The following is a 15,716-nucleotide window of genomic DNA, read 5'->3' as shown; positions in this document are numbered from 1 at the left end:
TTTTATGACAAAACATTTCTCTAGGAGTGAGCCAAGACATGAGAAATCTTACCATCTCTTTCTTTGGTCTGGCTCAAATTCAGCAGGTTTGACTGTCTCTAAGGAAACCATTTCCAACTGGCTGATTACTGACTTTTCCTTTAGGCAAGCATAAACACACAATTGCTTTTGGATATAAAGGGCTTTTCCATTATTGTGAAACAGCTTTCTTTTCTTTCAGATAAGAAGCTTGCTAGTCAACTACCTATAGTCCGCCATATATTTGTTAACCACTGTGCTTACATTGGGCCAAGCTTCTTTCCTAACTCAACTTGGTGGTGCCCCTGATTTTGTAGGGCATTTCTTCGCTTCCCCCCACTTAAAAGAAAGATGTGCATGTTTTATCTCTCTCACAAATAGACATACATATCTACTTGCAACTGTGCCTTAAAATTCACCTTGTTGCTCTTCTATTGCATGTGGTAGTGTTATATTTTGTGACAGTGTGTCTTTGTTTTACTTTTGTAGAGACATCCTGGGGCAGTGCAATCTCAAAGAGTGGGGATGTGTCACCTCTTTCTTTGAAAAATGGGAAATTACTTCCCTTTAATTGCTTCGTTCTCAACATGTTATGACAGATCACCCACTCATCCACTCTGCTCTTTTTGGAGCTGAGGGTTCTGTAACCTTCTTGTGCATATTTTCAGTTCAGTGCATATGAAATTATTTCTGTCGGGACCTGAAAGGAAAATTTGCACATGATGGGACTCCTAGTTCTTCACAGGAACTGGCATTTGGCTACATTTTGATAGAATGAGCAGTTTAGAGCTTGGAGAAGTCCCAATATGATGTTTTAAAAGACATAGTTGGGAGGAAATAAAAAATTGTTGGATGGGGAAGGATTGCCATGGGCAACCATCTGTGGCAGACCATGTCATGTAACAGGCAAAGGTAAATATATTGGATGCAAGACTAGTGATTCCACAAAGACATTCTAACATAGTGACCACTCACTTCATGAATACCCAAATATAGGTGTCTGCCCTGCATCCACACCTATTATGTATAGAAGGCCACTCTATGGGTAGATCAAGATATGTATGTTACTTAAATGATGTGAAGCAGGGACCAATGATAGAATAGCTGCTCTTTGGTGAATAAGTAGATTCTGTGTGTGTTATGTGCCTTGAAGTCAATTACGACTTATGGTGACGCTATGAATCAGCAATCTCCAATAGCATCTGTTGTAAACCACTCTGTTCAGATCTTGTAAGTTCTGGTCTGTGGCTTCCTTTATGGAATCAATCCATCACTTTTTTAGTCTTCCTCTTTTTCTACTCCCTTCTGTTTTTCCCAGCATTATTGTCTTTTTTTAGTGAATCATGTCTTCTTGTTATATGTCCAAAGTATGATAACCTCAGTTTCATCATTTTAGCTTCTAGTGATAGTTCTGGTTTAATTTGTTCTAACAACCAATGATATGTCTTTTTATTGATTTTATTAATTATTAATTAAACTTATATACCGCCCGACTAGCAATAGCTCTCTTTTTCACGGTCCATGGTATCCGCAAAACTCTCCTCCAACACCACATTTCAAATGAGTTGATTTTTCTCTTATCCGCTTTTTGCACTGTCCAGCTTTCACATCCATACATAGAGATTGGCAATATCATGGTCTGAATGATCCTGACTTTAATGTTCAGTGATGCATCTTTGCATTGAGGATTTTTTCTAGTTCTCTCATAGCGGCCCTCCCCAGTCCTAGCCTTCTTCTGATTTCTTGACTTTGTCTCCAATTTGGTTAACGACTGTGCCAAGGTATTGGTAATCCTTGACAAGTTCCATTGTCAACTTTGAAGTTACATAAATATTCTGTTGTCATTACTTTAGTCTTTTTGACATTCAGCTGTAGTCCTGCGTTTGTGCTTTCCTCTTTAACTTTCATCAGCATTCATTTCAAATCGTTACTGGTTTCTGCTAGTAGTATGGTATCGTCTGCATATCTTAAATTATTGATATTTCTCTCTCCAATTTTTACACCTCCTTCATCTTGGTCCAATTCTGCTTTCCGTATGATATGTTCTGCATATAGATTAAACAAATAGGGTAATAAAATACACCCCTGTCTCACACCCTTTCCGATGAGGAACCAGTCGATTCTATAACCTATATATTTTGAATTCTACATTGGTGGAGAAAGAACAGATTTAATTCAACTTGTTGAAGCCATAACAATTATTTCAAAAAGTGTTTTAAATATAACTCATTACATGTAATTGACTTTTTATTGGGAGGTGGAATCCAGTGTTAGTCATACTCTGAGTAGACCCATTGAAATCAATGGATTTAAGTAACTTAGGTTTATTCATTTTAACGGGTCTACTCTTAGTATGACTTAGCTGGATATAGCCCTTTATGTATTTTTAGACACCAAGTGTAAAGAATATGACAAGTGTGCATAGTAGAATAATAACTTACAGTGAGAGGCTAATAACAGACTGTGGATACCTGTAGGATAAAATATTATAAACTCTTCCATGTTTGTACAGAATATTCACTGTCTGCCATCACATTGCACTGAATAATTTCTCCTATGTGTCAGAAATGTTAGAACATTCATGGAAGAAATAAAAGCATATGTATGACCATCAAAACAAATTGTCTGGCAGGAAAATGCAGCTTTAGTGAGTTTAGATGTATTAATTTTATTTTGGCTTTAACAGGCATGCAGCACTGCAGATGCTTTCTGATAACAAAATAAAACAGGAATGAGATCCATGCAGAATACTATATTAGAACCTTGAAAAGAAGGTTCAGATTTATGTGCCAACTTTAGAAAATTGTTCCCGATAGCAGGCATTGTACATTTCACAGTTACCATGTGGAGAGTTGTTGATTTGGCTTTCTCAGAAATACACCGATGCCATGATGAGGTGTCACTTTATTTGCCTGCATTTAAATGAAATTCAGTACAGTTATTTCAGTTATGATTTTAGCTATGAAAATAGTTATTACTACTGCATCTGAAATTTTGTACTTCCAAAATTGAGAAATGGCTAAAAAACAGATATTAAAATTTCACATGTTCTATTGGTTTTATTAAACAGAAGAGAATTTTAGAACTGGAGCAAGTTGATTCCTTTGACATTCAAAGGCGTTTGGGCTGCAAGTGTATACACACACACTTGGGAGTGAGCCCCATTAAACTTGGTGGGGCCTGTTTCCAAGTAAGGGTCAGATGGTTAATCCAGCATTTCTTAATGTTGGGATAGTCATTTCCTCCCTCCCCAAGTGTTCTTTAAAAGGGTACTACTAGATTAAAATGTCAGTTATTGTAAAATAATTATAAACACCAAACCTGATAACTACTGTTCTACCCACAGCCATATTATATATATGTGACTGACAAAAGAGAAATAAGTAAGCATCTTGATAGTATATTGTCATAGAAATTAGGCATGCATTCAGATATGCTCTCAAGCAACTCTTTTTAAAATGTGGAATTATTATTATTATTATTATTGGTGGTGGTGGTGGTTGTAGTTTTTATGTGGAATTTGTTTTGCATTTCTCATACTGATTCATTTTTATTAGGATATGTGAACTGCTTAGAGCTTTCTGTTGAAATATGAAGCGGTATATAAACTAACTAAACAAATATAAATAAATAAAAAGACAGGAGGGTGGTATCACTAACAAAGCTGATGAGACCCCTTGAACACCACAAGCATCAATTGCACCTTTGAATTTTAAACTTCCGATTAGGTTACAGTATATCTTTGTAAAATAGATTAGGTTCAAATATCAGAAACATCAATACTTTTGTCTTCCCATCTGCACTTCCAGTTAAATTGCATAGAAAAAAAAGGATGAAACTCTTTCTCTTCTCAGACTTTAGCTAGATTCTCTTTATTTCTTAGAATGCCTAATAACATACTACCCAGCTTGCAAACTTCAACAAAAACTACTAGGGGATGCCCTCATTTAATTTATCAAGACCGATATACACATGCTAGATCACTGTCCTATCCTATCAGAAACTTAAATAATTTTCCCTATGCAGATAAGGTAAGAATTTGTCCTCATCTTGTGCATTCCGCCTATCAATAAACATCTGTCAAAACCTAACCACTATCTACTATGCAACAGCGTGTGCTCTCTTGATAGCACTTCAACATGAAATAATATACAAAAAACATTACATATGAATTCTGCCTGTTCCCATATTTCATGCTGCTTCGTTATCTTGCTAAAGATTGAACTTCATTAGACCCAGTTTACATCTGAATCACTTATTATAGGGCTGAACTGAATGACACTGTACATAGTTTAAATCATTTAGAATCAAGTTACTTCAAGGCCCATCTACAATATCCTCCTGCCTAGGCACTGAGATCAGTTACAGAGGCAGTTCTCATATCCATGCCAGTAGGGGTGGTTAGGATGTCTGACACAAAATAGGGGACTTTCAGTTGAATTCCTTCTTTCATGTGTATGATTGACTCTCTTGCTATTTTCTTTTTGGTGGGTCCGGAAGACATTTCATCATCATCATCATCAATTAACAATAATAATTATTATTATTTATTTTATCTGCCTCTCACCTGGAATGTGGGTCCCAAGGCAGATTACATAGATTTAAAAATACAAAATGTACATAGATTTAAAAATGCAAAAACATATTAAAAAACCATACATAAGCAAATCCATAAAATCCTTAAAAACATCGGTATAATGGCGTAAAGAAATTTAACCAAATGTTTACATTAAAAGATGGGTCTTCAGCAGCTCTGTAAAAATGGGAAAAGAGGACGCTGATCTTACCTCACAAGGGAGGGCACTCCATGGTCTAGGGGCACACCAGAGAAGGCTCTGTTGCCAATCGAGCTTCAGTTATAGTAGCTCCTTGCAATAGGTCCTCTTCCCTGGCTCTTGTGCGATGGGGATGACTAATGAAGGGAAGGTGGGCAGACAAGATACCCAGGTCCTAAAGTGTTTAGGGCTTTTTAATTTAGAGGGTAGGTCAGTGTTTTTGCTACTGTATATTGTTTTTCAATGGATGTGAGTAAGATATAGATATTGGCTGGCTTGAAATGAAATGGTTTGTCCTGCTCTAATTGTTTCAATATTTTAATTGTGAATTGTACGTTTGTTTGTCTTTAGTCTCATTAGAATAAAAAGCAATGTAATAACACTAAACAGAGTTAGTGTGAAAGACAGAATGCTGGATTTGGACTGAAGATATCTAGATCCAAATCCTTACTGAACTTCACTAGGTGACCTTGTGACAATCACTGTCTCTCAGCCTAGCCTTCTTCACAGGGTTGCCATAAGTATAAAATGGGATAACTGCACGCTGCCTCCTTGGAAGATGTGTGAGAAATGGATGTGGTAAGTAAAGTAAGCTTTTAAAAGTATAGGCAATGCTCAAATTTTTCTGAAGGCATTTGGAAGCACTGTTAATAGAGCAACATTATAGATTTGTAGTATTTTCAATTTTCACCTTAAGGTGGTGGTATTTAACAGACATCTAAGGGGTCGCATGTGGCCTGATGCCTTTACTTGTCACTGTCTCTGTCCCCTTACCCCAAGCTGTCTATGAAACTTTTATAAATCCACAGCATTTGAAATCACAGTATCAAAAAAACCCTGCACTTAATATGCCAAAGGCATATTATATTACTGCTGACTTTTAAAATATTGAAAAGATTTGCCAAAAGCAAATGCTGTTGCCAATCCTTAAAGGAAAACATGCACACAAAAAAGACATGGCTGCCTTTAGCTATCAGCAGCATGCAAAGGTGCCATCTAATATTTCAGAGACATCATTCCTACCCCCTTTAAGGCATCTCTCCCAGCAACAATTTCTATCAGTGCCCGTCATTAAATCAGTATTCTGGATGACAATATACTTCAAAATATGCTATAACTGGATAGGAACAACAAAAAGACACATCTGGTATGTAGGCTGGGCCAAAGTTCCCTTCTCAGCTAACATCAATGCAAGCCAGAGCTATTTTCTGTTGCTCCTTTCCTATCATTATAATTATCCTTTTGATACGATTAAAGTAGCCGCTAAACTGATTTTAGACCGATTGTGTAATCCTGTGGAAATCTTCCTGAGAGTGGTACTGTAGAGCAGAAAATGCTGCAGTAAAAATAATAATTTGCCATATCATGCCCTAGAAAACCAAGATTAAAAGAAGTCTGAGGTGTCTTGCTGTCATGACAGTTGATCTCTTCAGGCCAAGGAGAAAACATTTTGGTAGGTGTTGTAATAGTCTACATTTCATGGTGCATCTGTTCCGTCATGTAGCCTCTGGAGCTGTTAGTCTGACATTGTGAACCACTTTTTGCACAATCAGGAGGGCTTTACATTTCTATAAGTGCAATAGTGTGGGAAAGAGGAAAGGTTATCTTGCATTTCCCCTGTCTCATCATGTTCAGTCACTCAGTTCATCATTCCTTTCCATTGCTGCCTATAATAAATTTGGTCTAGATCTCACTTTCCCTGTTTTTACTGGATTTAACTTACAACTCTGTAAATTGTACTCTGCTCATTGAGAGCATCTTGTCATTTTAATCCTGTTGCACCAGGATCCCTATTCATCTGAGCTGCCATGGTTTGGGAATGATGGGAAGTCCCTTTGGGGAATTTCCTCCTTTTTTTAACTTAATTTTTCAAAATGCCTTACTCTTCACACTCACTCTCTGCTCCCGACGGTGCCATCTGCTATGCTCTCTTCTTCCATCTCTGTTCAGCATTGGCTCCTTCACACTCCACTCCCACGCCCCTTTCCATCTCTCTTAATTTGCCCAAAAGGCCTGCGCTTGATCTCTTTAATGTTTGTGTATGAAAGCCCACAAAAAAGGGGGGTGTCACAACTTCAAGGAGGTGCTTTCCCCCCCAGATTGAGTCTAGTTCTCTGTGAACCCAACACATGGAAAGTGGAAGCCCATGTGCAAATTTCCTAAGAAAAGCTAATAGAGGTGAGTTTTCATTGGAGTTTGAATGTCTGGTGAACAGCTTGCTGCCTTTCTACATCTTTGTGCACATGTTATGCATGCATATTAGCAAGTCATCTTTGTCTTGAGCAGGGAAGAGCTTCAACAAAATTGCTGTCTGTCTTTGTAGCTTCGTTACTTTCTAGTTTTCTTTCACAAAAAATATTGGCTTCATCACATGTGCACAGCAAATGCTTTCACTCCAAACGGTGAATCATCTTAACTGTAAATTACCCCCAGCACATAAAGTTCAAATCTTTCAGTCAGCAGTCTTGATGAAAAGTACCTCAGTAATGAAAACAACTCTCAAAGTCTGAAGGGTGTTTGTCAGGGTACAGCTGATTCATTTAAAATCTTTGTCGTATTGAATATCTTATTCCTCAAAGTTCTTTCCTTTGAGATTTTATCTTATTCACTTTATAAGAGAATCACATTTGACAGATTCAGAGACAGTGGGAGATAGTGATGCATTGTTGTCAAGTATAATAATAACTTAAGTCTTGGGCTCCCATTGTCATGAGTGAGGGCTGTTTCACATATTCCAGGTGTACATTTTATTAGTATGTCTGCAAACAGATGTTTGTTGCATTCAAATACTGTATTTTTAGGTGAAAAGTAACTTGGGTATACATTAAAAAATATAACGCATGAGGAGATCTGAACCAGAAAAAAGAGCTTCATTGGGAATTGCAAGATTAGAGGTGCAGAATTTTGAATCAGAAAGAACAGGATTGGAAGCAAGTCATTCTGGGGCATGTAGTGAGCAGGGAAATGAAATGGCCCATGAACGCCAGGAAAACCTGCACCTTCACCTACAAACATTTACACTGGCTAAGATGGCTTAATTCTGAGGAAAGATTGCCCTAAGAACACCCAGAGCAGGGGCAATTTCCAGCCAATGTATACATCTGCATTTGTGTTTTGGGACTTTGGAAAGAACTTCTGGAGCTTGAGCCCTTTGTGACTCTCACAAACCTACGACCAAGTACCATGGTTAGAGGCAATGGAAACTGTTACAGAACAAGAGCAGATAGCATCCTTGATCCAAATATCTGTGTTGGAAGAAGTTAGAGTCAATGGTGATATGTGTCACACAATCTAATCCTAAATATTAACATGTGTTTGTTTGGACCAACATGTGGTGGCTGGCAATACCAAAGAGTTGACTCTGGGATTTCTTTTTAAGCTGTCGCTTTCCTTAAATCGCTTTACAAAATAGGAAAGGTAAATATAAAATGGTGCAGGGACAAACATTGACATGTCTTTCTGCTTTGATGGTGTATTCACAATGCTAGTATAATGACAGTTGTGATGCTGTCCTGGATGTACACCCATTCTTAACCATTTAACTTATTCATTGGATCAGGAGAGCCATCAAATCCAATAAACGTGTAGCTTATTTGATAAAATGTGTTTTTTTCTTCTTTCTCAGTAACTCATGAACCACTTCCCTTGTGTGGTGCATTCCGCTTGTTGATATAATAGTTTTGGTGAAGAATGTGAGACAGCTGGTCCCTGTATGCAAAGCTCTTACTGCGTGGACAAATCAGTTACTGGAATACTTGATACACCAATAAAAATATTCATCCTTGTTTCTTTTTGTGCTCTTTTCTTTGGGGTTTGGACACTTTCTCCTCAAAACCTACCATTTCTGTGAAGGCCATTGCCTACCAGGTGTAATAAAATCAAACACTGATCAGACTACAGATCTGCCCAAATAAAAAAAAGTGTTTAACTGGTGACAGAGGGGGGTGCAGATATATATCTTGGGTCAAGGATGCAGTAACAGAATGCCCTCTCATGAGTTTCTGACTCTTTGGAAGTGACAGTCCCTGGTCCTATGCTGTTTAGGGCTTTAAAGGTGATATCTAGAATCTTGAATTAAGCTTAGAAGCATGCATGAAGCCAATAAAGCTGATCTAAAAAGAGTATTACTCTGTAGAACATCACTTTGTTGTTTCTGTCACCTCTTTAGATTATAATGTAAAGCACCATGTGCGTTGATATCACTTAAACACTCCTGACAACCCGTATAGTTACAGAAATATTTTTATTTCCATGGTTGCTAAAAAAGAAATTAATAGTGCAGTCCACTGCGTGCTTAATCAAAAGTAAGCCCCACTGAATTCGATGGAACGTATTCCCAGGTAAGTGTGTATCGCCAGGGTGGGAAAACTTTTTCGGCCCAAGGGGCACATTCTGTCACGGGCAACTGTCCAGAGGCCACATGCCAATGCTGGGCAAGGCCAGAGGCAAAAGTGAGTGGGGCCAAAGGCAATAAGATGTGACTCTTACCTTTGTACATTTAATCCACACAAAGGTCAGAGGTTTCTACACAGAACACATCTCTCCATCCCCTATCCAAACATTCAGCAAGATGAATTATTACATTCCAGCCAGACAAAAGCATTTGAGGAAGGTGGTGAGTAGGGCCTGTGAAGGGTCTGCCTGGGGAGAAGCTGGTTGCCACAGGAGTGGCATAGGGAGAGCCCCAGGACAGAGATGCCCTGGAGGGCCACTTTTTACCTCCGTGCCTAACGTTCCTCACCCTAGTATATACACAAGTACTGTTGCTTAATTACATGTATGTGAATTCTGGTGCTTCGTGTGTTGCAGGATATAGAAGCAGCAGGAAAAAAACTACAATCAAGAGACCACTTACTTCTACACCCTGACACTGTTAATCTTGAGGTAAGCCTAATGTAGACAACCAACTTTTCATAGTCTTTAACGCGAATAGTTAAGCCAAGGATAGTCAACGTAGTATCCTCCAGATGCTGGATTCATCCTTGACCATTGGCCATGCTGGCTGGAGCTGATGGGAGTTTGAGTCCAATACACAGGAAGTTGCCTTCTATTGAGTCCATCTAGCTCGGTATTGTCTACATTGATTGGCAGTGGCTCTACACGATTTCAGATAAGGTTCTCTCCCAGTCCTACCTGGAGATGCCATGGATTGAACCTGGGACCGTCTACATGCAAAGCAGGTGCTCTACGACTAAGCTACAGCCCTTCGCCAGTAACATCTGTAGAGCACCACATTGGCTACCTCTGGCTTAAGCTTGTCTTTATGATGTTCTTAGATGCAATCACTGCTGAGCTGCTAGTGCTCTGCAGCAGTTTTATCTATATTTAATGTCCTTTGTTAGAGTAGGCATTATAATAAATGCTGCATCTACTACTCATTTAGCATCTGATATGCCTTTAGTTAAATTCTGTAATGTGCCACAATTTTAGTTTTCAACCCATTGGACATGGAATCTAGAACCCATTGAAATTCATGAGGTTTAAAGGTGTATTTCTAGACTCATTTGGTTCATATTTTGGCACTTTTTTCAGCAGTGCTAAGAGACAATTTCAGCATGGTCCCCTCAGTCACATGGTGTTGCACTTTAAAGGGGCTCAGAACACATCCAAATCACATCCCGCCGTCCAAGCTTGGAGAAAGGCTGAGGTTCATCCATGTCGTGATACTTTTAAGAACATAAGAAGAGCCTGCTGGATCAGGCCATTGGCTCATCTAGTACAGCATCCTGTTCTCACAGTGACCACCCAGGTGTCTGGGAAGGCTGCAATCAGAACTTGAGTACAATAGCTTCAGAGGTGGTAAAAGAACTTTAGAAGCAGAGCACTATACCAAAAAGCATCAAGCTTTCTCCTGAACTTAGAATGTAGTGAGATAAGAGGGGGTCATTCCTGGAGGTGCATGGAGCCAGCAAACGTGACATCCAGAGACAACATCCCATCCACCCCTCCCCCTCTGAGGGAAAGGTGAGCTCCTAATGACTACACAGGGATGGCTTTCAAAGCCAGAACAACTTTGAGAGCCCTAAATAGATTTCTGATTTTGTTCTGGGTCATGATGCCATTACTTTGTTTGGTGTTACAGCTTTATTTCAAATAAAATTGATCCTTAAACTATTTGAACCAAATTAGCTCAAAATCCTTTAAATTGATAGTGTTCGTCATTGTATTTATGTATATGTCAAACCATTTTAGCCCCCATATAATTAAAATTGTTTTAGATAAGGGTTTTAATGTTAAGAGTCTGGGAATAATGTTATGGTTCAGAGAAACATAACTCCTGCGTAATTCAAGGAAACAATTATAATGTTCAAGGATTACCATTCTAATACATTATCCGCCACAAGAGGGCACATCCAATCATTGCAAATTTACTCTAGACATTGAAATCCTTCCAACCTCCATTATATTGTATAATTGGGGGATTTGAGAATAAGCACGGAATTTGTTTGGCCTTTTCTAAATTACTTCACATGTAAAACAACCTTTAATGACACATTTTACATTTGGATTGTTTTGTAATGGGCTGGTAAACAAAGTAGATTACGTTGTGAGGCCAAGTTAAATTACATATTGTGTCATTTCTTTTCCAGACTCTTTACTGGGCAAAAGTGGAAGAATCCTTCCCTAAGTGGGAGCCTTTTTTTTTAGGAAGAACACAAGCTCCTCTTGGGGTTGGAAAAATTAAGCCAATAAAGCAAACAACAAGTTCCCCAAGAAAATAATCAAGAAACAAAAATCATTTCCATGAGAAGAATCTGCTCATTCCTTCAGATTGTGGGTCATTAAATGGTTCTTTAAATATTTGTTGGATAAGCTACATGAATTCGTAATCAGCAGTAAAGAGTTATCTCGCATCACTCTGTTTACATGAAAGTGACCATATCAAACACGGAAGACTCATATCAAGATGGAAACATGGCTGTTCAATTGCTTAGTCAAGATGAGAAAAAATGTGATCTCATCCTTCACTTTTATAAAGGAGAGGTGTCTTTTCCCAATAAAAGTGGAAGCACATGCTAATCTGTCTGTCCCATGAGATTTATTTCATGGGTATGGCATGTATTTCCCAGCATTTTGGTGAGCTGAATTTAGCAGATGGCTGGGGACTTAATAGAACCCTGAGTGATCGAGGCTGAAGTAGAAAACCAAAGGAATGTATACGTTCCCTGTTAACCTGACTATTCCCCCCTCCTTCCCAGTCATGTTTAGTCTATAGACACATCTTATGTGGCTAGAGATTGCTTCGCTCTTGCAGTATTTCAGTATCCATTGATGTAACAGATTTAACTACAGGATTTTAGAATTTTCCAGTACTGAACTCAGCTTTGTGTTTGGAATAAATTCTTCATCAAAGTATTCAGCAACAGAAGCCCATGTTAGACGATATTTTATGTTGACATTTTTTGTCAAAATAAAATGGTTAACAAACACATCTATAGTTTGTCATACCTTGAACTTAAAGCTTTTCCTTAAAGTTAGCCCTTATTTTGTAAGTATCATTCTGTGCTCTGAGCAGTGGAATATAACAGGTTAAGAGCTATATATACTTTTTGCACTTTACTATTAAGGACCTTGGTTTCTGTGTTGACAAATGAACATGTTAGAAATCACTAGTAGGTGAGAAGTGCAGAGGTCCTCAGAGCTGAAATGCAATGGAAAAAATTGGTTTCATTATAATTAGAGGCTTAATAGACAGTTATGCCATCAAACGAAGAGGTCACATGCATGTCCAAAGATATACTACAAGTGACTAGGAATAGTACCAATAGTATTTCTTCTTCCTAGATGTGGGTGTGTTTTGGTGTGTATACTTCTAGAGGAATAAATCAGGACAAGGACTTACAATTTTCCCTGACATGTAGTTACTGCCACCAGTATACTAGCAACAATCAGATGCATTGGTAGTGTGACACAATTAGTAATTAAGCACTGTTGGGTATCAGGTGCTGTTCTTTTCACCACCAGTGATATGTAAGCATTGTTAGTTGTGATGACATGCTCTCTTGCACCACTGTAATCATTACAATTTGTCTACCAGCTGCCTCAAATCTGTAGAGAGGTGGACCAAAACTATTTTAAGTAAACAAATACTACTGATATGAAGACAATAGTGCTTGGTTATGGAGATATTCCACAAAGTAGCTATTGTTGGCTTTTTATGATTTTTCATGTTTTGAATTTGTCTGTAATGGGGCATCTGTGCATTTAATTTATCATTACCTGTTGGTCGTATGCATATGGCTGCAGATAGATTCATGAGATAAGCTCATGATAACCTATGATTGGGAAATTTTATTTTTATGCCATCTCTTTTATCCTCACAGCAACCCTGTACAGTAATTAAGCTGAGGGAAGGTGACTATCCAGAGTTCACCCAGAAAACTGTGACTGAGACTTGGAACCTGAGTTTCTCTGGTCTTTGTGCAGCACACCACACACTCTCAGTGTAAACTTGAAAGTACTTGGCTTCTGACTGAGTTGGCCTCACCACCTTGGATCCTACCAACATTAAGTGATAAAGACTGTTCTTTAGAATTATGCACGATTCTATTAGTGTAATTAATGTGATTTAATTTCTGCTATTCTGTCAGTCCCTGGTCTCAAGATACCCATTGTTGTTGTTATGTGCCTCCAAGTCGACTATGACTTATGGCGACCCTATGAATCAGCGACCTCCAAGAGCATCTGTCATGAACCACCCTGTTCAGTTCTTGTAAATTCAGGTCTGTGGCTTCCTTTATGGAATCAATCCATCTCTTGTTTGGCCTTCCTCTTTTTCTACTCCCTGCTGTTTTTCCCAGCATTATTATCTTTTCTAATGAATCATGTCTTCTCATTATGCATCCAAAGTATGATAACCTCAGTTTCATCATTTTAGCTTTTACTGATAGTTCTGGTTTAATTTGTTCTAACACTCAATTATCTGTCTTTTTCGCAGTCCATGGTATCCGCAAAGCTCTCCTCCAACACCACACTTCAAATGAGTTGATTTTTCTCTTATCCGCTTTTTTCACTGTCCAACTTTCACATCCATACATAGAGATGAGGAATACCATGGTCTGAATGATCCTGACTTTAGTGTTCAGTGATACATCTTTGCATGTGAGGACCTTTTCTAGTTCTCTCACAGCTGCCCTCCCCAGTCCTAGCCTTCTTCTGATTTCTTGACTATTGTCTCCATTTTGGTTAATAATTAATTTGGTTAATTTGGACCCATAGGTATCCAATAACATAACCCATGGATATTTGGGATATGGACTGACTTTGCTCAAGAGTAAATAAGGGGCATGATGCCTCAGTTGAGAGTTTCCTCTTGTCAGGTGGACAGTTTCCTTTAGTTCATTGGCTGTGAAAATCAAGGGGCACCACACCAGCAGATAATTGTGGGATAATGTCAAATAGGCTTACAAAATTCCTTGGAGTAATGATGAGGGGAGGGAGGAGTGAATATTCCAAGGAGAGAATTAGCATGATGTATGACCAGCAGAGGGAGTAGACACACCACCACCACATTTTTTCCTCAAGATTTGAAGGGGTAAGATGTATAAACATAACTTCAGGGAGTCTGTACTGCTTGCTGTTGTTAACCCGGATAGCTGAAATTAAATTACATAAAAATGTGGTAACCAATAATTGCTTCAAATTGCCATTTCACAAATATTTCCATTTTAAAAGAAGACTGCTAGAAGTTTGCTGTCAACTTTTTTTTCTTTGCTGCTGAAGTGTCCATTAAACTAATCAGGTTTTCTAATTTTTTTAAAACAGAAACTGCCATCTTAGAACTATCCTGTTGAGTGGGTGTTGGTGTTTGTAACAATAACGTTGTTTTCATAATATGTGATGGCAGATTAGCACGCTTCTCTGCAGTGTTGTTAACAGTTGTAATTAAGGAATAAACAGTAAAGGGTGTCAGTCCGATGACAATTTCATCTATAGTGTCACAATACAAAATGTCACAAAATATTACTGTTATATAACTACAAAAATATCAAATTAGGCTTTCATCTTAGAAGCGGAGAGGATTTTTAAAACACACACACACACACACAAAACCTGGCATAGAGACAATCGCAATTTTATACCTACTCAGTGTTCTGTCATGTAGACAAGTTGGTAATGTTTTCTTCTGTAAAATTTGGTTCTTTGCCATGCAGTTGAATTAAGAGAAAGTATGAAGAGCTGATCTACAGCTTGGGTTTTACAAACACCACTGCATGTAGGAGGATAAAGACGACGCAACAATTTTGGCTTGTTATGGAAGAGTTTTCAAAAGTACATAAACTAGACATTCATCTTCCATGTGTATCTTCAGGCAATTTCCTTAAGCTTTCTCTAAAATATGTTAAAATCATAAATTACTTTAAAAGGGGGAAAATGAAAAGCACTGAAAAAATACTTGCTAGCACTTGATACCTTTAATTCCATAGTTCTCAAAAATGTGAGATGGATCTCTCTTGGAAGGTACAGTCAGTCACTAGGGAAAGTGTATGAAGGCTGGAAAAGGGAGTGCAGAGGGGGGTATTAGAAAAAAAGGGCAAAGGGAAGATAGAAAATCCTATTTTTAAGACACACATTTTTTAACAAAAAATATATGCAAGTTATAGCCTGCCTTTTAACCCATACAAATGCTGCTAGAAACCCCTAGAGACCCTCAGCAATTTTCAAGTGGTCCATGAGGGGGAAAAAAGTTTGGAAAGCACTGCTCAAAGGGCAATTCCCTTGACACAATTCACATTGAACAGGGTTGAGATGATGCCCACCCAGGTAGATATACAGAAATCCCAAAAACACAATCCAGCACTTGAATTCATGTACTTGAATCCATTTAAATGAATGGTTAAGCACAGCTAATTTTGTGCTGGATAGTAAGGACATATATTTTTGCCCAGGCTTTCCCTGACCCATAAGATCAGATTCTATTTT

General features: G+C 38.2%; 1 protein-coding gene across 4 annotated transcripts in view; it reads left to right on the top strand.

Moving 5' to 3' along the window:
* The window catches only part of CEP15 (centrosomal protein 15), a 33,564-nt gene extending 21,339 nt beyond the window's left edge, over positions 1–12,225 (top strand). For 3 of the 4 annotated variants that reach the window (XM_061622076.1, XM_061622074.1, XM_061622077.1), the window contains exons 4-5: positions 9,603–9,677; positions 11,384–12,225. In XM_061622076.1, the coding sequence (XP_061478060.1) occupies positions 9,603–9,677; positions 11,384–11,515 (207 nt within the window). In that variant the 3' untranslated portion in view covers positions 11,516–12,225. Of the gene's footprint in view, positions 1–6,167; positions 6,247–8,418; positions 8,563–9,602; positions 9,678–11,383 lie in introns of those variants that run through there. The other variant, XM_061622078.1, reaches the window with a different exon arrangement.
* The last annotated feature ends 3,491 nt before the right edge of the window (positions 12,226–15,716 follow it).

The sequence above is a fragment of the Rhineura floridana genome, chromosome 3, assembly GCF_030035675.1.
Source record: "Rhineura floridana isolate rRhiFlo1 chromosome 3, rRhiFlo1.hap2, whole genome shotgun sequence".
Taxonomy (NCBI): domain Eukaryota; kingdom Metazoa; phylum Chordata; class Lepidosauria; order Squamata; family Rhineuridae; genus Rhineura; species Rhineura floridana.
The sequence above is the reverse complement of the archived record's forward strand: the minus strand, read 5'-3'. Positions and strand labels throughout refer to the sequence as shown.